At 49.4% G+C, this 19,781-nt stretch overlaps 7 protein-coding genes across 9 annotated transcripts; 3 read left to right on the top strand and 4 right to left on the bottom strand.

Moving 5' to 3' along the window:
- The first annotated feature begins 261 nt into the window (after nt 1-261).
- Nucleotides 262-2,306, top strand: LOC128274105 (pyruvate dehydrogenase E1 component subunit alpha, mitochondrial-like). Its single transcript, XM_053012193.1, has 6 exons — nt 262-411; nt 544-600; nt 778-1,342; nt 1,416-1,593; nt 1,662-1,806; nt 1,880-2,306. Exons 1-6 carry the CDS (start codon nt 364-366, stop codon nt 2,063-2,065), a joined length of 1,179 nt encoding a protein of 392 aa, XP_052868153.1. The 5' UTR covers nt 262-363; the 3' UTR covers nt 2,066-2,306.
- On the bottom strand, nt 2,238-5,526 carry LOC128274104 (PHD finger protein 12). Its single transcript, XM_053012192.1, has 6 exons — nt 5,409-5,526; nt 4,449-5,321; nt 3,676-4,365; nt 2,987-3,607; nt 2,618-2,919; nt 2,238-2,545 (listed from the first exon to the last, which is right to left on the bottom strand). The coding sequence occupies exons 1-6, from the start codon at nt 5,475-5,477 to the stop codon at nt 2,338-2,340; spliced, it is 2,763 nt and encodes a 920-aa protein (XP_052868152.1). The 5' UTR covers nt 5,478-5,526; the 3' UTR covers nt 2,238-2,337.
- Nucleotides 5,527-5,921: 395 nt separating this feature from the next.
- On the top strand, nt 5,922-8,229 carry LOC128274762 (ras-related protein Rab-35). Its single transcript, XM_053013063.1, has 4 exons — nt 5,922-6,288; nt 6,840-7,014; nt 7,106-7,230; nt 7,309-8,229. The coding sequence occupies exons 1-4, from the start codon at nt 6,237-6,239 to the stop codon at nt 7,563-7,565; spliced, it is 609 nt and encodes a 202-aa protein (XP_052869023.1). The 5' UTR covers nt 5,922-6,236; the 3' UTR covers nt 7,566-8,229.
- LOC128274763 (delta-like protein 4) lies at nt 8,115-9,441 on the bottom strand. Its single transcript, XM_053013064.1, has 4 exons — nt 9,363-9,441; nt 8,763-8,820; nt 8,467-8,690; nt 8,115-8,397 (listed from the first exon to the last, which is right to left on the bottom strand). The coding sequence occupies exons 1-4, from the start codon at nt 9,363-9,365 to the stop codon at nt 8,320-8,322; spliced, it is 363 nt and encodes a 120-aa protein (XP_052869024.1). The 5' UTR covers nt 9,366-9,441; the 3' UTR covers nt 8,115-8,319.
- An 871-nt stretch (nt 9,442-10,312) lies between these two features.
- LOC128274768 (sushi, nidogen and EGF-like domain-containing protein 1) lies at nt 10,313-14,909 on the bottom strand. 2 transcript variants are annotated; one of them, XM_053013071.1, is made up of 8 exons: nt 14,702-14,909; nt 13,970-14,366; nt 13,088-13,314; nt 12,913-12,994; nt 11,635-11,726; nt 11,053-11,574; nt 10,890-10,980; nt 10,313-10,811 (listed from the first exon to the last, which is right to left on the bottom strand). In XM_053013071.1, exons 1-8 carry the CDS (start codon nt 14,702-14,704, stop codon nt 10,672-10,674), a joined length of 1,554 nt encoding a protein of 517 aa, XP_052869031.1. In that variant the 5' UTR covers nt 14,705-14,909; the 3' UTR covers nt 10,313-10,671. The 2 variants fall into 2 exon arrangements, with proteins under 2 accessions (XP_052869031.1, XP_052869032.1); XM_053013072.1 differs by having other exon boundaries at nt 14,258-14,366; nt 14,702-14,908.
- A 1,076-nt stretch (nt 14,910-15,985) lies between these two features.
- Nucleotides 15,986-17,686, bottom strand: LOC128272960 (beta-chimaerin). Of its 2 annotated transcripts, XM_053010851.1 has the most exons (5): nt 17,630-17,686; nt 17,061-17,546; nt 16,839-17,000; nt 16,375-16,764; nt 15,986-16,318 (listed from the first exon to the last, which is right to left on the bottom strand). In XM_053010851.1, the coding sequence occupies exons 1-5, from the start codon at nt 17,676-17,678 to the stop codon at nt 16,053-16,055; spliced, it is 1,353 nt and encodes a 450-aa protein (XP_052866811.1). In that variant the 5' UTR covers nt 17,679-17,686; the 3' UTR covers nt 15,986-16,052. The 2 variants fall into 2 exon arrangements, with proteins under 2 accessions (XP_052866811.1, XP_052866810.1); XM_053010850.1 differs by having other exon boundaries at nt 16,839-17,546.
- A 501-nt stretch (nt 17,687-18,187) lies between these two features.
- LOC128274376 (60S acidic ribosomal protein P2) lies at nt 18,188-19,755 on the top strand. Its single transcript, XM_053012557.1, has 6 exons — nt 18,188-18,294; nt 18,376-18,665; nt 18,752-18,816; nt 19,212-19,311; nt 19,385-19,434; nt 19,636-19,755. The coding sequence occupies exons 2-3, from the start codon at nt 18,386-18,388 to the stop codon at nt 18,811-18,813; spliced, it is 342 nt and encodes a 113-aa protein (XP_052868517.1). The 5' UTR covers nt 18,188-18,294; nt 18,376-18,385; the 3' UTR covers nt 18,814-18,816; nt 19,212-19,311; nt 19,385-19,434; nt 19,636-19,755.
- The last annotated feature ends 26 nt before the right edge of the window (nt 19,756-19,781 follow it).

Raw genomic sequence — 19,781 nt, 5'->3', positions numbered from 1 at the left:
ACGCCAGAACTATCCGGAAGAGAACATAAAGTCGCGCTCATCGCGCTCTTCGAAGCTGATTAGAGTTGAGTGCATCCCAAACCACACCAAACGACCACCATCACACTGTAAAACCGCACACGCGGAGCGTGCGTCACTCGATACAGCACACGCACACAATCGGACGGCGCTGCACTGGTGCACTGCATCGCCGAGTGCATCTCACGTAAAGTGCACTATTTTTGCACTACAAAAAAAAGCGTAACCCACCGTCACCGCGAAAATACGAACGCGCGATTCGTCGCCGTGACAACGTAGGGGAGCGCAGTAGCAGCGCAACGTTCGCACCGATCTGATCGCACGCACGCACGAGATCGACACACGATGATCAAAACAGGACTCTCCCTTGCGCCGCGCTTCGCCCGCCGGCAGGTACGTGTGAATCCGCGCCGTTTCCGGTGCAAAGACCGGAATCCCGAACTTGGCAAACTAGGGCCACCTAACGAGCGCGGGATGGCTTCGCTCGAGCTGATGATGTTAATAGATGGCTAATTTTCGTTCCAGGTGGCGATGGTGTCGGTAGTGAAAAATTATGCAACCGAAGCGAAAATCGAAGTCAAGGTGAGAAAAGTGCACCGCAATCGTGCCCGCGGTGACCTTGAAGTGCTTGCCACCGGGTACTGTGGGGCACACTGGGGTGTACCGCCGGGTCCTTTGGGGTGGCAATTGGACAAATTTCGGAACACTTCATCACGACTGACATTCTCTATTTTCGCGCGCGTGTGTGTGAGTGTTTAGCCATTCAAGCTGCACAATCTGACCGAAGGCCCACCCACGAGTGGCATCCTAACGAGGGATGAAGCACTGAAGTACTACCGGCAAATGCAAACGATCCGCCGCCTGGAAACGTCGGCCGGAAATCTGTACAAGGAGAAGCTGGTTCGCGGCTTCTGTCATCTGTACTCGGGCCAGGAGGCGTGTGCCGTCGGTATGAAGGGGGCGATGCGGTCGCAGGACAACATCATCTCGGCGTACCGCGTGCACGGCTGGACGTACCTGATGGGAGTTACGCCTCGTGGTGTCCTGTGCGAGCTGACCGGCAAGCAGGGTGGGTGCGCCCGGGGCAAGGGTGGCTCCATGCACATGTACGCACCCAACTTTTACGGTGGCAATGGCATCGTCGGGGCCCAGGTTCCGCTCGGTGCCGGGGTGGCGCTTGCCTGCAAGTACAAGGGCAACGGCGGCGTTTGCCTGGCCCTGTACGGAGACGGTGCGGCCAACCAGGGGCAGATCTTCGAGGCCTACAACATGGCGCACCTCTGGAAGCTGCCATGCATTTTCGTCTGCGAAAACAATGGCTACGGTACGGTGGGGCCTAGGGAATGCCTTCGGGTTGAAGCAGAATGACCGCAGGGTTCTTTTTACTGTACCTGTAGGAATGGGAACCAGCGCGGAACGTGGATCGTGCAACGTGAACTACTATCAGCGCGGTGACGTGCTACCGGGCATCTGGGTCGACGGAATGGACGTCGTGGCTGTGAAACTGGCAACCGAGTTCGCCATCAACCACGTACTCAACATTGGACCGGTGGTGATGGAAGTGTACACCTATCGGTAAGTGTTCCGGCAAACCTTTGTTGGCCTCAAGCTTTGGTCTCCATTTCGTGCGCTTCCACCAACAGCTACTCCGGCCACTCGATGTCCGACCCCGGCACGAGCTACCGTACGCGCGACGAAGTGCAGGAGGTACGCCAAACGCGAGATCCCATCTCCTCGTTCAAGGACAAGATTCTGGCCGCCAGTCTGGTAGCGGCGGATGAGCTGAAGGTACCGTAACCCGATTAGCCGCTCAAAGCGCGTGTGCAGGGTTTCACTTTCCCTTACTTTTCCTGCCCCCCAGACCATGGACAATGAAATCAAAAAGGAGGTCGACGAAGCGACCAAACAAGCGAAAGGCGACTCGGAAATCGGCCTCCCGGAACTGTCGACCGATGTGTACGCGACGAACCTGCAGGGAGAGATTCGGGGCTGTTCGCCCGGTTCGTGGCTAAAGCATGGCACGCTCAAGCGGGCCGTTAATCTGTAGAGCACGGCAAACTCACGGTTGGCGGTTGGCAAGCAGTACTCAAGTGTCCTTTTCTGGGCTAATCCCCGGAAGACTGTGCGAAGAATTGAATGAATAGAACCCACTTTCTCACAACCAGCTGGGATCTAATTTCTAACATCAACTGTAAGCATGTCCGTCGCTTGTTGCACGCATGTTACGCAAACAGTTACGCGTATACCTGAAGTTTATTTCAATGAAAAGAGTGTAGAACATTGAGGTCCACATCGCGTTGATCATTGTTTAGTTGGCCGTCACTCGTCACTATCGCTGTCCCGGTACGAATCATCGAACTCGTCCTCGCCGTCGTCGTAGTCGATGATCGTAAAGACAAAACCGTGGCAACCGAAGCGGATCAGCGAACCGTGATACAGGATGGCGCTGCCCTCCCAACCCGTCGCCATCGTAGGGATGCGCCGATCGGGCGCACATTGACAGGAAGGTAACGGCACATCGGCCATGCTGCGGGGAAAGGGAAAAGCATGCACCATGAGACTGGCGGAATTGACCCTGTTTCCTGTCTGTGTTACTTACACAGCGGTGCTGTAAAATTCCTCAGCCCGACCCTGAGCGAGCCTTTTGCGCGATTTGTCCAGTATGCTCCGTACGTCTTGCTTCAGTTGGTCGTTCTTCGTGCTCGACGCAACAGTCCAAGCGCCGCCTGACTCATGTGGCGTCGCATCATCCCTACGCATGCGCTTACGCCATCCACCGCTGGTGGACGAATGTTCCGCAGGTCGCTCCGAAAGCTGATGAGTGAAATCACACCCATACAGGTGCCCATTTACCTCCGTCCCAAACTCCGAATAGTTGATCAACTCGAACAGTTGTGTAACCTAAAAAAGGTTTATGGATGCATTGAATTGATCTATAACGCTGCGCACCACAGCACCGGTTTCTAACCTCATCGTAAAATATGATCGCATGCCGACTGGACGTGCAGCAACATTCACCGTACTTAGCCAGCGTCACATCGTTACCCGGCCCGGAACCGATCGTGAACGAGCGGTACGACATACAGAACGCTTCGTTGGCGTCTACTTTTTCAAACGAAAAATAACCATCCTCTTCCAGATCGATCCAGGATAGGGCTGCCCGCACGCGGATCTGCCGATGTTGCGCTCGCTTTCCGATGCGGGCCATTAAATCACTTAACCCAACGGGACCACCGGAGGCACCCACGGGTTGCTGGGATTGTAGTTCGGACGAAACCGTCGCCGTCCCCTGCTCGGCTGTTGCGTTCAATTTATTGCTATCGATGTCCATTGGTTCGCTTTCCTTCCTGGCACTGGTAACCGCACCATTCGTATTGGCGAACTCGCGCGCTATCCTTTCGATATCGTCCTTCGTAAGCAGTTCGCTCGGAAGCGGTATCTTCTTCACATCATCCTTCTGGCACAACTGTTCGATTGTTTCGCTCGGTTCGTTTCCAGTCGGCGAACCTTTCCGCAAACACTCCGGATGGTCGGCGATGATCTGTTTCAAGCGCTGTACTGCTAAGAGACGCAGCAGACGTGCATCCAACTGGACAACACAGTCAAGTACTGAAACGATTTGGAGGTTAGTTACCTGTCAGTTAGACCGATCAGCACCCCAAAGACCATTGGGTCCGATAGGTTGGGCTCGTTTACCAGAAACTCACCTTTTCCATCGTCCGCATCGTCGACTGATTGCTGATGCTTATCGGTAAGCTCCGACTGCTTGGCGGTTTCAGCACCGTCAGGCACGTCATGAACCGCTGCCCTCCCAGTTGCCAATTCCTGGCCCGGTTCCTCATTTGTGTTTAGTTTATTAATCCCACATCGCTCCCCTTCATTGTTCCCTGCAACGGTCTGTGGACTTTTACGTTCCGTTGCATTCACCCCGACGTCATTTTCAACGTCGCTACTGTTGTCATCGCTGTTCGCTTTCTCGAAGCCCAACTTCGAGTCCGCTTCATCGATCGCCTTGAGTTCCTGGTCCACCATTTGCAGCAAATCTTTGTCATCGCACCGCACCCGAGCGTCCTCAAAATGTACCGACGGGTTCACCCGCCGCGAACGCAGAAACGTTTTGAGTGACGGCAGCAAGGGGGGAGGATTTTGATACATATGCTCGATCGCGGGCGGGATGATCACCTTCGGTCGCTGCTTTATCTTTTGCCGGAAGCGAAAAGGAGGGTTTTTTCGGTGGACCTTGCGTAAGAACTCCGTTTTCACCAGCTCATGATCGACCTCGCCGTTGAACTGATTCCACAGCCGAACGCGTTCCGTCGCCGATACAGAGTTTACCAGTTTCCAGTCCTGTGGCGGAAGTGAGAGGAAAGAATTGAATCATTTTCTTGTAACCGGCCTCCGTTTACCCCCCACCGGGTGAGGTCGCTTACAATATACTGTTCCACGTGGTTCGGGCACATCCACAAAGATGTGGGCATTGCGGTGAGTGGCGGATCGAGACAGTCCTGGTGAAACAGTAGATCGCAATAGTCACACGCGACAAGTGGGGCCTTCCGGCAGGATGTTCCACAAAAGTGGCACGTTCTAGCCGGCAGCGGCACCAGGCCCTGGCTGTCCAGTTCGTGCATTTTGCGCAGCTTCGCCCGCTTACCAAACTTCCCGTAGTCGGCCTTGTCCATGCCGGGGAAGGCAAAGTTCACCTCCATATCGGGCGGCAGTTCGAACTGTTTGGGGTTCAAAATTTTGGCCGCCCGTATCAGGTGATCCAGCGGGGTGTTCGATTTAAAGTCCTCTTCCATCGCGGCCGCCGGAAACGTGGGGTGCAGCGGAGCAATGGGAACGACCCTCTGCGGGGCCGAACTGTCCGGAGGCGGTGGTGTCGACGGTGCACTGTATGTAACGGCCACATCATTTTCCCCATTCCCATGCTGATCTCCATCGTTCGACGTTTTGCTACCGGAGGAGCTGGAGTTGAAGCTCTTGTGCGACAGGCTTCGATCGCGAAACCTGAGCTTTGCGCTTGTTCCCAGCGGATCGTCGATTGCTTTACACTTGCACGTATGGCAAACCCACTGCCCGTTCGGTATTTCCTGCTCCGACAGTGGCGGATCGTGACACCCGAGATGGAAGCTGGACGGGCATCGATCGCAGCACAGCAGATCGCCACCCTCCTTGCACGAGTCACACGTGTCGTTATTATGACCTCGGCCTGGCTTACGGTAGTACGGGTGGTTCGATCGTCTTAGGTGTGCCCGGCCCGGCGAGTCAGTCGATTCAGGTGGTTTTATGAGCGCTTGTATCAACTGCAAACAACAAATTACGTTAGCGGTCCTCTCTGTGAACGCGAACTCCGTGGTCGCCCAATCGCGCGGCTCGGATATTATACTTACCGGCATCAAACCGCCCGTGAGATTCAAGTCGTACGTCTGGGTACGCTGTTTGCACATCCTATCATTCATCGTTAATCTCTACGGATCAACCGGACTCGAGAAAGTTAAAAAGAAAAACTGCTCTGCACTCTACAAGCTCGCGGTAAATGTTCGCCTTTTTGCATTGAATTTATTTTAATGCGCGTGACAGAGAGTCTGTTTACAAACGATACTTCGCCACTGCCTTTTTGGGCCTAGTGGTGCATGATTTCGCTGGAGATTCCTTTCAAGCAAACATTCGAGATTCTCCCATTGTTTGTGATGGTGATGCACCTTTTCACAACGGAAAACTATTTCTGATGTCATTAAAATAACTACGAGTGCATTGTGATTTTCCTATTGGGCACTTTCGCGAGAAACAACAATCCCATTGCAGCTGGTTCCGTACGAACCTTGGTAGCCCATGACACTTCTAAATGACACTTCTTCTTCTTCAAAGCTTCTCGCTGTGTGTGCGTGCGTGCTCCGAGCGAAGGCATCATAATTGTCACGAAATTGTCCCATGATGTGATGTGATTTTTGCCCTGCCGTTTTTGTGTTTCGTGCTCGTGAATCGGTTTTTCTTGTGTTTTCTTTCGTTTCACCTTTCGTGGCCCATCGACCGACCGTGCGGCCCGCATTCCCGATCGCTCGCAGCTTGATTCCCGGTATTATGGTGTTGTGCTGCTGTGCTAGAGGACTGATCGATCAACCGAACACCGACTAGCGAAGCAAGGGACGGGCACACGGGGGGCACAGTGTTTCGAAAGGGAGTTCAGTGGCAACCCGACGCAAGAAAGTGATCTGATAATGGCCCGGGAGTATGACCATTTGTTTAAATTGCTTATTATTGGTGACAGTGGTAAGTATTAAGCGGCAGCGCCGCAGCCAGCAACGCCATGCGGGTAGGCGGATCACACGGCTCCGTTCGGCCGACCGCCACAGCCTCAAACCACCCCATTACGGACCCGTTGTTTATATCTGACCCTCGTAACGAGCGTAACAAAGAGATGCATTCCTGAAGTATTCCGTGGAAAAAAGATCGCATCAGCAATGCGTTCGACGAATTGGTTCGCTTGACAATTGAAATAGAAAATCCGATGATCGAAGTAGAATTTTACTAGTTGCGCCTGTCCATAACTAAATAGCTGTCGTTGGGCGGTGACTAACCGAGGTCTTTCCACGTAATTTCGGGCTCCCACATACCGCGCTTCAATTCACTTCCAGCCGCTTATCAGCAAACCGCTGCACGCTATTTTTCCATCCTCTATCCGGTGGTCCTTTTCATGGTCCATCGCACGCAAAGAGGCGCCTTATCATCTTTCTAATGTGCCACCGATTCGCAACAGAATAATAGCTCTAGCGCAACCAGGGGTATCTTAATACGAAAATGCTGTACTTTCCTAATTACAGGCGTTGGAAAGTCTTCCCTGTTGATACGATTCTCCGATAATACATTCTCCGGGAGCTACATAACCACCATCGGTGTAGACTTCAAGATCCGTACGGTGTTGATTAACGGCGAGCGCGTGAAGCTGCAAATCTGGGACACTGCTGGACAGGAGAGATTTAGAACTATCACCAACACGTAAGAAGCGCAGAAATTCGACCAATTTGCTTTGTTGGGGTGTGTGTGTATGGCTCACGTTCGTTCCGTTTCTGCTTCCTGTCCACCATAGCTACTACCGAGGAACCCACGGTGTGATCGTAGTGTACGACGTAACGAATGGCGAGTCCTTCGGTAACGTGAAGCGCTGGCTGCAAGAAATCGAATCCAACTGTGACGTAGTGAATAAAGTACTCGGTAAGTACGATCGCAAACAGGTTTCCACGTAAAGAATAGTTTGGCCCTTTGGTCTTAACAACAGTGTCCCTCCCACAGTTGGCAACAAAAACGATGATCCGAACCGGAAGGTGGTGATCACCGAGGATGCGCAACGATTCGCGAACCAGATGGACATCCAACTGTTTGAAACATCCGCCAAAGATAACATCAACGTGGAGGAAATGTTCCTCGCCATTACCGAGCAGGTGCTGCGACACAAGAAGCAAACGCAGAAGGCACAGCAGTCCGAAACGAACAACGATACGGTGCAACTGAAGAAGGGAACGCATAAAAAGAAGAACAAATGCTGCTAGTGGGGTTGGACCGCATCGGTCCCTGCCGATTCACCGGGTCAAACCGTTTCGCTGCACTGTAGCCGCGGTGGCGCAGAAAAATTGTACAGATTACGATTACGATCAAGGACAACGACACGAAACAAAAGAAAAATGCGCGCAAAAATAGCAACACACATGGGCCGATTTTTCGCCGGTCGCTAAGCAACCGGTGTGGTGCGGCAAAGAAGTAGTTGATTGGCCGGAATAGTATTTGATGTAGTAAATGGGATAGCAATTGTATCCCCGAAACAACGCCGATTAGAAAAAAAAACAAAAACCAAAAGCACCATTCCAATTCCGGAGTCTCGTCTTGTGGGGGAGTGCTGATGTTGTGCTTTTTTATGTTTGTTTGGATGTTGTTCGATCGCCGAACAACGACAACCTCCTCATTCGTCACCACAAAACCAACGAACAGCCGATGCCGAATGCAATCCAAGCAGCCACACTTCTCATGCCCTCATCCAGCAAACCATCATAGTAATATAATATCAGTAATAATAATTATGATAATTGTAACGCTTCTTTGATTTTCTCGGCAAAAACGTGTATTTAAAAGAACCCGAACGCTATGAATGAACGCAAAAGCTCATCGAAAAATTGTATAAAAAAACCAAACCAAACGTAACGGGCATGTGTCACGTGTTTTCGATTCTCATTCGCCTTCGCACCGAACCGTTTGCTTCCGCGGGATTAAATGGGACGGGTTAATGATGGGATCGGATTTTTCAGAGGACTACAGCGGATCGCAGCGTTCGAACGGGCTACCAGTGAATCCTTCCGGGCAGTAACACACAGGTACATGATGTTTGGTCTGTTTGGTGAGGGAAAGAAAAATTCGCTCATAAAACGGCTCACTAGTAAACGGGGCAACGTGTCTTACCGTACACGCAGCGTTCGTGCCGCAGCTCACAACGCACGGATCGACGCACTTGCCCTTGCGGCATCCCTGAAACTCGGTACAGTCGCCATCACTGACACATTCCGGCCGAATGCACTCCTTGAACGGATCGCCGAGATAACCGAACGGGCACGAGCAGACGGGTATGGCGGCGGCATTTAATCGACACGACGCCCCGGTGCCGCATGGATTATCGGTGCACTGTGCTGTGGAGGGAAGCGGAGAGCGATTTGAAATGTTGTGGCGTTGCCGGTCGTCCCGTTTAAGTATGTACTCACCCTCAGTTTTACTGGTAATGGCCAAGAGTGTGAACACAACAGCCAACTTAAGATGTGACTGTAAAATAGAGACGGACAAACAATTCACGTAAAACCGATAAAGTGATGGTCGCTCAGTAACTCGTAACTGGCACAGAATTAATAGAAACCAAACAATTACTAATAAAACATTTTGAATTTGTTTTCCCACTATTCGCTCTTATTTGAACATGATTTTGGTGAAAAGTTGTGGGTAGCTCAAGGTCACGCTAGTGAATCATTCACACTGCTTTTGCTGTTCTCAGCCTTGTTTTAAACACGCTTGTCCATTTCTCACCCATCCGGATAACTAACACTAGTTGCGCACTGTAAATTTTAATGCAACCAAATAATAATACTTCAGGTTAAGTTGTTGACACGAAAAGAGTGGTCACAGAGCAATAGTCCTTTTTGAATTGTTATCAAGGAATCATTCGTTGTTGATGCACACACCATTTTGATTCATAAGTTTTTCTACGCCTGTTAAGCCACCTGTTGCCACTTTTGTCCCTTTCCCATAGAAACGGGGATCGAACCAAATATTAGTAAGTAAATGATCGAAGGATCGGATATTTTTCGTACCATGATTAGTTAAACAGTGTTTTTCTACCACACCTAGATGTTCTTCCGATCGAACGATCAGTACTAGCGCAAATGTTACACTGATCACCGGGCAGCGATGACCGAGAGTATAAAACACTTTAAGCAGTATTGAGCCTACGGGAACTGGCAAATAGGTACAATTTTCTCACGGAACTCTATAGCACCATTTCCATAACAATTGTTGGTATGGATGCGTGGGTACTCTAATTAGCGCAGTGAACATTTTCACAGATCGCCTCACTACTCCGAGTGCTCTACGAACACATGGAAAAGATTAGTCCTTCATGATTCCATTGACCCGACTAATTTGTAACGGGCAGATGTTTGTGATGAGTGATTTGAGTTTGGAAATGGAAACATTTTCCAAAAACCAATGTTGATAGTGAAGCAATGATTTTCACAAAGGCCGTGAACAGTCATGTATCGCAAGGCCGCAAAATAGACATTTTCTTTGTATCTCCTTCCCGTGCAGAGCTACTGTGTAGCGTGTGAAATCCACAGCAAGTGCGAACGTGATGATCGTATCTTTTTTACAAATTATAAATATTTCTCACATCCTATGATAACGATCATAAACGCACGAGCGTGCGTAGATGGTTGAACTACACTGAAATTCAGTATACCCAATACTGCAATGATTACTTCCTCTGAGCCATTATTGGCCACATTTCCGTAAGCTATGCGATCAGAGACGTCACACTGCTGCTGCTTGAGAAGATGCTTCAAACACAATTGAAACTGGAACAAAGACTGGGTGCTCCATGCGCAATCTGGTGGGGAAACCCTGTATCATTTCGCTCCGGTTGACTAATACGCTACCCTTTGGCCTTAGATCTGCGCAAGATAGTGCGATCGTACAACACTGGAACAATGACAATTAGTTAGTGATATTTTCACTGCTTCAATGTTAAGTTCTATCAAATTCCTAGTTCATGGTTTGGAATCGTTTATTAGAAGTGTACCTGAAATGTTCGACTCACATTTTACTCATTAGCGTTTTATTAGGGCTGGGATTCTGAAACAAATGAACCCTACATAACTGTAACGTGTTACCTAGCAATCTCGAAGCCTGCAACAGCGATAAATAATTGATCGTTCGTTATTCTAAAGAAGTGAGCTGGAGTTTGAATAAGTTACGGATTAACCGGGGCAAGTGTTGCAGATGTCCTGGCGCACGACTAGCATTTGTGACTCCATTCCCGTTGATAATGGAAGCTGTGCTATCGGAGGTAAAATCATTGGGGAGCAGTGCACGGAGAGCAACATTTGTGACACGTTGGCAGTGGAATTAGGGAGTGACACTTCGCTTCTTGTTGTAACGTGCGACCGGATAGTTTCGAGCCGTCCGGCATGACACGAGGGCATCTCCTTGTGTTCCCGCAGGACATGTACAGACGGCAAGATGGCGCTTAGCCTGGCATTGCGCACCTGTAGAAAGCGATCGAAAGCGGAATGAGTTTCACAAGTCTTCTCGTTACAACCACAGTACAGGCAAAAGCAACATACCAGTTCCACACTGCCCAGCGCACGGATCGACGCACTGGTACGCGATGCATGCCTTATGATCAGCACATTCGGCATCACTTTGGCATTCACCCTAAAAATGTAACGTAATGTTGAGTGTTATTCAGTACTCGTAGGTAAGAGTATAGTAGTTACGACAACTTACACGAACGCAGGCAGACAGCGCGTTTCCGGTGTAACCTGGGGGACAAGTACAAACTGGTCGTTCCTGGTTGGTGCGATCGTATCCTGGAGTGCAGACAGCATTTGTGCCACATGGATTAGGACTGCAGAGATCCTCCTTGGTGAACGGACGACAGCTAATGAACGGATCGCCAGTCATATCCCGTGGACAGCTACAGATCGGCGTCAGTCCTCGTAGGTTACAGTCTGCGCCAACACCGCACGCTCCTTCGCACGGATTCTTGCAAATACCGTAGATACATGCCGGGCGCCCACCAGGACAATCGCGATCACCGAAGCACTCCGGGCGACATTCGGTGAACGGGCTACCGATGTAGCCCTTCGGACACTCGCAAACCGCCCTATGACCGGTCACGCGAGCGCAGGTTGCACCTTTTCCACACTGGTTGCACCCATTGACGCACTTGAACTGGCTGCAATACTGGTTGCCGCTGCACTCTACGTCCGATTCGCACTCATGCCGACAGCCGGAAAGAGGTGAACCCTGTGAAGAAACTACACTTGAAGCCGAAACCGATTGCCAACTGGTGTACGCTTCTCTTACAATGTAACCAGTCAAACAGGAACATGTTGGAACGCCATTGACCACGTTGCATTTGGTGTTGGATCCGCACGGACTGGGACGGCACAGTTCCTCTGAAGCAAAACAATGTCATTTAGTTTTCTTAAAGAAGACCAACCCAACTAAAATTAATTTATTACTATAAAGTTGAATTTTCGGCAGTAAATTACTTAACATTACTGAAGAGAACCAAACGCGCAAAGACCTAAGCTGCAAATCAGCCTGACGGAAGCGTTTCCTTTAAAGGGATAATTGTTGCAAGAGTTCCCTTGAGCACAGCATGGTGCCTTGAAAGGCGTTCATTTAAATACGTTTTCAACTCGTTTTTATCCGCCTGCTTATGAAGCAACCTATACTATCGCCATCAACATCAACGAGATTGGAAGACGCCAATTATTCGCAACTGTTTGCGTAGGACTTTTTATATTGCCACCATGGACTCCGTTTGGTCCGATGCTTATTATTATGATTGACAGTGTATTCTTTGGTAATTGATGCCTGAAAAATCGAGATCACTGCGTAGGCTACTTACGACAGCATCCCACTCAGTTCACACGCGTAGTGGCAACTACGGCAACCAACATTTTATAATACGTCCTAAACTATCTCCTTGACATTTGAAGTAGCAATATTCTTCCCATTGTAAACTCTTCAGCAAAACATGTTTTGTATTCTTAATCTAAAGGTCAGTCTACTGTTAGATCCAACCACAAATATTCGACATTTTATTGCGGATTTACCATATCGGGACCTGAGAGTGCCCGCACCGGGGGGCATCCCCCGCGTAGTATCCGAACAAGATAGTCGTCTTCGTGACAGTAACACCTCACCGAAACAATAGTGTACCAATACCAACAAAGTGCTTCCCAGTGAGGCCATTTGTTTCCGTGGTTCATTGTACACACAATGACAGAGAAGACGTCGAGTATGCATTGAAGCAAGTTCAAGGTAAACCACAATGCCGCCGGTCGTGTTAGCAAACAACGTGGTGCGATAAAGTTCTGATGCTTCGTGTTGGAGTTCGGGCGAAACACAAACGCCAGAGGGCGTAGGTGTGGCCACAGGAAAACAATGTCATTAGTTCGCAATGTATCGCCGGCTGTAAACGTAACGAAACTGCTGTTCCTGCTCTAGACTTCACGCGTAGTAGCAAACATCAAGACGAGATCAGCCTTCCCACGCTAAGCACGATCGTTTCGTAAGGCGCTCTGCCACTTCCGGAACAAACGCCCACGTGTCAGAACAGAAGGAATTGCTTACCCGGATCTTGTAGACGGCAACTGCTGAATGGATCTCCGGTTCGTCCCCGCGGGCAGCTACACACCGGCACATGATTGCGAACCTTTTTGGGGACCAAGGCAAGGTGGGGGCATTATACAGGTAAATGGGGTTGCAAAATGGAGCTCCAGATCGGCGAGTGCCGGCGAATGTTTACCTCACAATTGGCATTGACGCCACAGACGCCCGCACACGGATTGACGCAGTTCCCGTTACGGCAGGCCTGATCAAAGCGGCACTCGGAATGATCGAGACACTCCTCCCGACGACACTGTACCAGCGGGTTGCCACTATGGCCAGCGGGACAGGAGCAAACCGGACGGCCGCCAGCCGTTTCCTGACACGTGGCGCCTACACCGCACGGGCTGCGCGAACATCCCTGCCCTAGTTTGGTGACAAGCAAGATCGAAGAGAACACACGCCATCAGCTCAGATTATGCAATTCAACCGGGGAGAAAGGAAGCTAAGCAGAAATCTTCTATTGCGCAATCCGCGTTCCCATTATTGCCGATGCCGCGCGCACTAAGGGAAGTCGACTACCTACTCCACGCGTAAAGAGTTGGTTAGTGTACGCCAATTGCCGCTGCTGACCCCCCGGGTGATTGTGAGAGAAATTATTATTGGGCATCAGAGATTTCATCGAACGGGAAAGTGTTGTGTTGGCGGAGATCGCAAATTGTAATGGCGGGAGGACGCCGTGCAGTAAAGTAAGTGTTGAAAACGACTTCAAACACACCGCTACAACCCACCGCTGAGCGGTACTAGGAAATTAGTAACCAGTTTTGGAGCAAACAAAGTTTGTAAACCTCCATCCGCGGGTATCGAGCCGTAACTTTAGGGTACATTAGAAAAGCATAAAACGTGGGGCAACTTTTTATCATAAGTATGGGCAATAAGGTGTGTTTATGTGCAGCGAGATTTAGAACTACCAAAGTGTAACGAATCCGGGCAGCCGGTTTCGAGCGTAGGGTGCGGACAGGGTGCTAGGAAACTACCGAAACACGTGCCGTAGGGTGGTTAGCTGCAAGCCAAATCAAACCAAAAGCAAACTGAAGGAAAAAAGGAACTGTTCCAATGCCTTCCGACGTCGCCGTTCCGTCATCGTAGAGAATACGACGGCTTGCAACCACAGTTCCGGCGGGGCTCTGATACTGCTTGGTCGTGATCCCGTTCGCGTTCGTGTAGTACACGATTTCGGGTTGCGGCTGTGGGGCCGTGTAGCTATAGTAAGAGTAGCCGGGAGGCGGTGCTCCGGTGGCCGAGTCAACTTTGGTGCGCGTTATGGTCACGATTTCGTCACCGGCGCGATAGACGGTCCGTTGCGTACCTACGGTGGCGAGCCATACGTTCGCGAACACCAGCAGTGCCAACAGGAACTGTGCCCGGTTGATGGCCACGGGCAGGCCTAGGTGGCCGCCACACACGGAAGGCCTCGGCTGGAAGGCGGAAAAGGTCACCATTAGCGAAGAATTCATGGCACGCAGGGCAGAATTGCGCATTGTGGAGATCACTAGTCAAGTATATCCGAGATTTCGATTTATAGATTCCGAGATTCCGTATAATCCGAGATTCCGATTTCCTTTATATGCACTTCGCCCATAGTTACTTAACAAGTCAATGAAGTAACTCCACTAGTAATTCCACAAAAACGTCCGTTAACTTGACTTAAGTCTAAGCACTGTCCACATTGAACATGAAACAATGAGGCACAATTTAAGTACGACACGTGTTCACACCGTTGGCGTGTTCAACGCCGCTCTTCAATCATTACCATTTCAAACGGGCCGGACTATTCTGGAACCTAAAACAATGGATAAACGTTGACACTTTTGTTTGTCGTGGGCTGACACGCGGTTTGATTCGTAATTCGTAGCGAGATTGGTACACTCAGGCGAGCCGAGAGTCTGGTTCCAACAATTATCCGATCGCTCTAGGAGCTCCGATCGGTTCGTTAAGCGTTTGTCAACTGATTCGACAACAATCAATACATGGGGGTATATATAAAAATTCCACACCAACGGACACCGAGGGCGAAAACGGCCTCCATGCAAATGGGCAAGCACAGCCAGGCCCCAAAACAATCCACGCGCGCGAGCTTCGGTCAAATGGAGTCGGTCTGCCCCCGCAGTGAGCAACATATGGCAAAGACGGGGAAACCACCAGATGACGGCGCAACAGTTGCGAGCCGAACAATTTGTCGAGAAGTGCCTATTGCAAGGCACGATAACCTCAAACAGGCGGATGCTAAACAGGCTGGCAGCGGCGCTGACCTTGACTGAGGTTACTCTGCGTCCGTATATTTCGTGGCTGAAGGCCACACTCGGAGGCGACCCGTGGGCCCGTCTAGATTCAAATTCTGTGCACTTCGTGGTTAAGGACTTTGGTACGAGAACCCCTCCGATACGATCGCTTGGCGGAAAACAAATAAATCTACAGCGAGCACGAGTGCAAACATCAGCACATCAACTCTCGCGGAATGCGCGGAATACACGAGATTGTTGCTTCTTTTGAGACTCCTACGCGCTACTCGCCAGCTCTGTGGGCAGTAGACCGTTCTGGGGGAGATATTATTCAGATGAAGAATGGGTGCAAATAAAACGTAATTCTCGGCGAACTCCGCCGGATTGATATGGCGTTTGCGATGCCGGAAGAAAAACTTCCCCTGGTTCTTGCGTCGATCACACATCGGACGTAGTAGAAATAAAGCAACCCATCAGTAACCGGCTTATGTTGTAATTTATCGGTTCTATAAAAAAAAACCGCATTCGATCAGTATTTCCAGCTACGTTGGAGATCGTTTTAAATTTTGCTTTCAATGGTGCTCCCGAAATGGCAAACGGAACCCAGTGGTCGGCGGTCATTAATTAACAGTGAATAATGTATGGTTTTTTGCAAGAATCGCTCGATAGCTCTATTCGTTCGCCAATCGTTGAGTAGGTCGCTTCATAAGAGACTCTCCCTAATTAAGTTGCACCCAGAAGGATGATTCATTCCAAGATTCGTTCTCTATGCGAGGATTGGTCTTGTATTTTGTTTAAGTTTGGCAAGTGATGTCAGTTTTTTATTTACGATAAATGGGCGACCCCGTAGCTTAGATTCTAGCGATTAAAACACGGTGCGGGTTACAAAAATATTGCGTGACAGTGCCCAATCAGGGCGGCCAGCATACTAATCTCCTGCGACAGGTCCGTCATATGCTGTGGTGTCGCGATGAGCGTAGGAGCGAACACGGTGGCCAGATTGTGTTCGTTCATCTTGTTGATAGCATGGTGGGAAGCGATTCGGTTCAGGTGCTCCAGAATGTACTTCAAGCAGTGCAGATGTGCCGGCGGTAATGCTTTCACTGCGTTGCGCAGCGCTATCACTTGTTCACCGATCGATTTCTCTCCTGCAAGGGCAACGGGTCAGTGGAAGGTGCACGGGACGGTAGTGACTGTTACTTACGCATCGACTCCATAAATAGTGGGAATGATTGAAACGTTATTAAAGGAACAGGCAGCAGCCGGAGGTACAGTTTGAGTACGCCGGCAATCACATTAACATTGCTGTATACTTGTGCGGACACGTCCGCTTTCTCGCCATCCTTGTCCAGCGCCATCTTGAGCGCCTCGATCTCGTCCGCGAACCCGGAAATGCGGTAAATGCCTTCCTGCAGCATACCGTGGCTTTCTACCTCCTCGACGCACTTCTTCACGATGAATGGAATGCGGCATTTGTGGGCCGTCACCAGCGTTGTCAAGTCTACTCCAAAAATCCCGCGCAGACGCTTCAAATCCGGCACGCATTTGGCCGGAACCAGTTCCGAACACTTGAAGTGTGCCATGAAGCCACAATCTGCAACACAAGCATAAAAGAACGAGTTAGGGGCTTTAGTAATGTCGATCGAACGCGATCGCCACCGATCGTACCTTCACATCGACATCCCTGCGAAGTGAAGCCCCACAAAAAGTTGGCACAAAACTCGCACCAATTCAACCCCTTGAAGGTGTGCGTTTTGAACGCGTGCTGCTTTTCGTAGGCCAGATTGTCGTTGTCGTAGGATTCGGACTTTTCGTTCGTCTCTTTGCTGTCTCCGTTGCCGACTCCGCTGTCGCAACCGTCCGCTATTTCCGGGTCAGTGGTTTCGACACTGTCCTGAACGACGGGCAACTTGCTTGGCTTGCACAGCTCGCTGCACAACGAACGCAGCTTCCGCCGATGTAGGGTCATGTACGGGCTTTGCTCGTAGCACTTCTTCGTCTGGCTCATCATTTCCTTCAGTATTGGGGCGGCATGGAGCCGCATGTAGAAATCGACCAGCCCATCGGCCACCATCTCCGGGATGGTCTCGTACTTTTTGAAGTTTTCCCGCAAAAAGTGTCCCTTCTCTGGGCAGTAGAATATTTTGAAATGCTTCGTCGCCTGCGCGAATCGCAAACTCAGCGTGTAGTAGTTGTCCGCCCCGGGGCTACGCCGCACCAGGTAGCTCCCGTCCGGTTTGTCCTTCAGCATCTGTTCGCACTCTTTGTGGTCCATTGTACCGTGGTACTCCTTTCCGTATCGGGTGGGTCCCATAATATCGTCATCTTCGCACAGCACGGGCTTCGGCGTTGGGGCGTCAAGCTGTATTTTGTACACTGCAGGAAACCGGGAACTGGTAAATTATAAAGCCAAACGCAGTCTGCGGCCGCGAAAGCGTCGCTGTTCGGTGTGTACTTACACTCCGGTTTCCAAACGTTGGGAATGGCCAAAAATGCATCTTTGGACATCGTCGAACCCAAACCCAAACCCCGAGAAGATCATTTGTAAACAAATAACAAAACCCAAGGCGTTGCTCGAATGACAAATTGTTGATTCATCAATTGTCAAATTGTTCATACATTCATGCTCATTTTCAATTGACGATAAAAAGTTTACTCTTTTAGTTCCTTTTTTTGTTTTAATTTCCAAAGTTAAATATTCACATCTAGCTTTATTTTTTATTTCTTCTTCATTTCTTTGATTTGATTTCTATTCCCAAAGAATCAATCGTCAGAAAAAACATTATTTATGAATAGATGCTGGATAGAAGAAGCGATTTTTTCGGCGAACAACTTGAATGAAAGATTTTGTATTTTATTAATTTAACAATAAGTTAACGATACATTTTCCTTCGGAATAAAGCAACAAATCGAAACAAATAACTGGTCGCCAGAAACATATCAATTCATGAAGCACGTAAATAGTGCCGCTAGGTGGCGCTACCGCTTGAAGAACGACGCTTGAAGACAGCTGTCAACTTCCACTTCCGACAGCTTGCACACTTCCTCTTTGCTGTAAACCAGTCGAGTCGAATAGACGCATTTTTCATTTGCTGCCCGCGTTTCGTGTCGAATCGACTTAAAAGTAAGTTCTCGCTGTTGTCCGCCGCAAGCCAAACTTCGTCGGTCAGAATTCCAACTGAAACCTGCTTTGTTCTTTGTTTAGTTTTGCAAAAATGCGTTACGTAGCGGCATACCTGCTGGCGGTGCTGGGCGGTAACGAGTCGCCGTCGAACGCCGACATCGAGAAGATCCTGAGCTCGGTCGGTATCGAAGCCGACTCGGCCCGCGTCACCAAGGTGGTGAGCGAACTGAAGGGCAAGTCGGTGGAGGAACTGATTGCCTCGGGACGCGAGAAGCTGTCCTCGATGCCCGCTGGTGGTGGTGCCGCGTCCGGTGCTCCGGCTGCCGCTGGTGGCGCTGCTGCTGCAGCTGCTCCGGCCGCCGAGAAGAAGGGTAAGAAAATGTCGCCAGAATCTGAAAGCACATGTGCGCTGTCCGCCGGCCGATGATAACACATCTTTTGTTTGTTCATTTTTCAGAAGAAAAGAAGGAGGAATCCGAATCCGAGGACGACGACATGGGCTTCGGTCTTTTCGAATAAAAGGTAAGCAAATCGAGGGCAAAGGTTTCCCATTTTCATCGATTCCATTGTGATGAACTTTCATTTCAACTACTATCTTTCGGGTATGATATACATGATTATGATAACTATTCTGACACTATTGTGTTTGCATTTATTCAATAAGCTATCCATCGTACACTACTAATGACGTGCTGTGTGTACTCTCTAATTTCAGGTTAGTATCACTAGTCGGTGTTGTGCTCCATGCGCCAGCAGGCTAACCCCATCTCTAAGTGATGATTTACTTTCATTACCATCTTTCGGATGAACAACGATGATTAGTCATGAATTTACTGAAAACTTTCGGCTCCGTCTCACGGAGAACATCAAAACAGTAGACAATTGTTCCTCAAAGGCACGGGATTTTCTTTTTCTAGAACAAGCTGTCATCCAGCTGGTTGTTGGGTGTTCCGGCAGATGCTCTGGCCGCCAGCGTTCGAGGAGGGGAGAACAACCTTTGTTTTTTCTCGATAAAAGGTAAGCTTAAAACCAAAATCCGCGAGTTTCCATTAGTAAATAGTTTCTGATTCGCTTGAATGTTCTTTTACAGTTTATTTCAGTGTCACTTTTACTTCTTCGCTATATCATGGATCGATATAGGTAAGTCATTTCTCATCCATCCTTGATTATAAATATTTCTCCCTCGTTCTGTGACGATCTCCATATTTTACCATCTTTCGGATGAAATTACCATGATTTAACTATTTTTTTATCTGATACAATTTACTGATCCACAAAACCAATAGCGTTCAACCAAGAGACAGATATATAATCACTTCTTTCCTTTGGTACTTCTTGCAGGAATCAACAGCCCCATGTTCATCAGTATAACTACATTAGTGTACTGAAAGAATGCCTGTGCGTGTGTGTGTGTGTGTACAAAATAGTGACCAAGAAATAAATTTTTATTGTGAGAAAATATGTTTAGTAATGTTTCACTTGCTTAC

This window comes from Anopheles cruzii, chromosome 3 (genome assembly GCF_943734635.1).
Source record: "Anopheles cruzii chromosome 3, idAnoCruzAS_RS32_06, whole genome shotgun sequence".
Taxonomy (NCBI): Eukaryota; Metazoa; Arthropoda; class Insecta; order Diptera; family Culicidae; genus Anopheles; species Anopheles cruzii.
The sequence above is the reverse complement of the archived record's forward strand: the minus strand, read 5'-3'. Positions and strand labels throughout refer to the sequence as shown.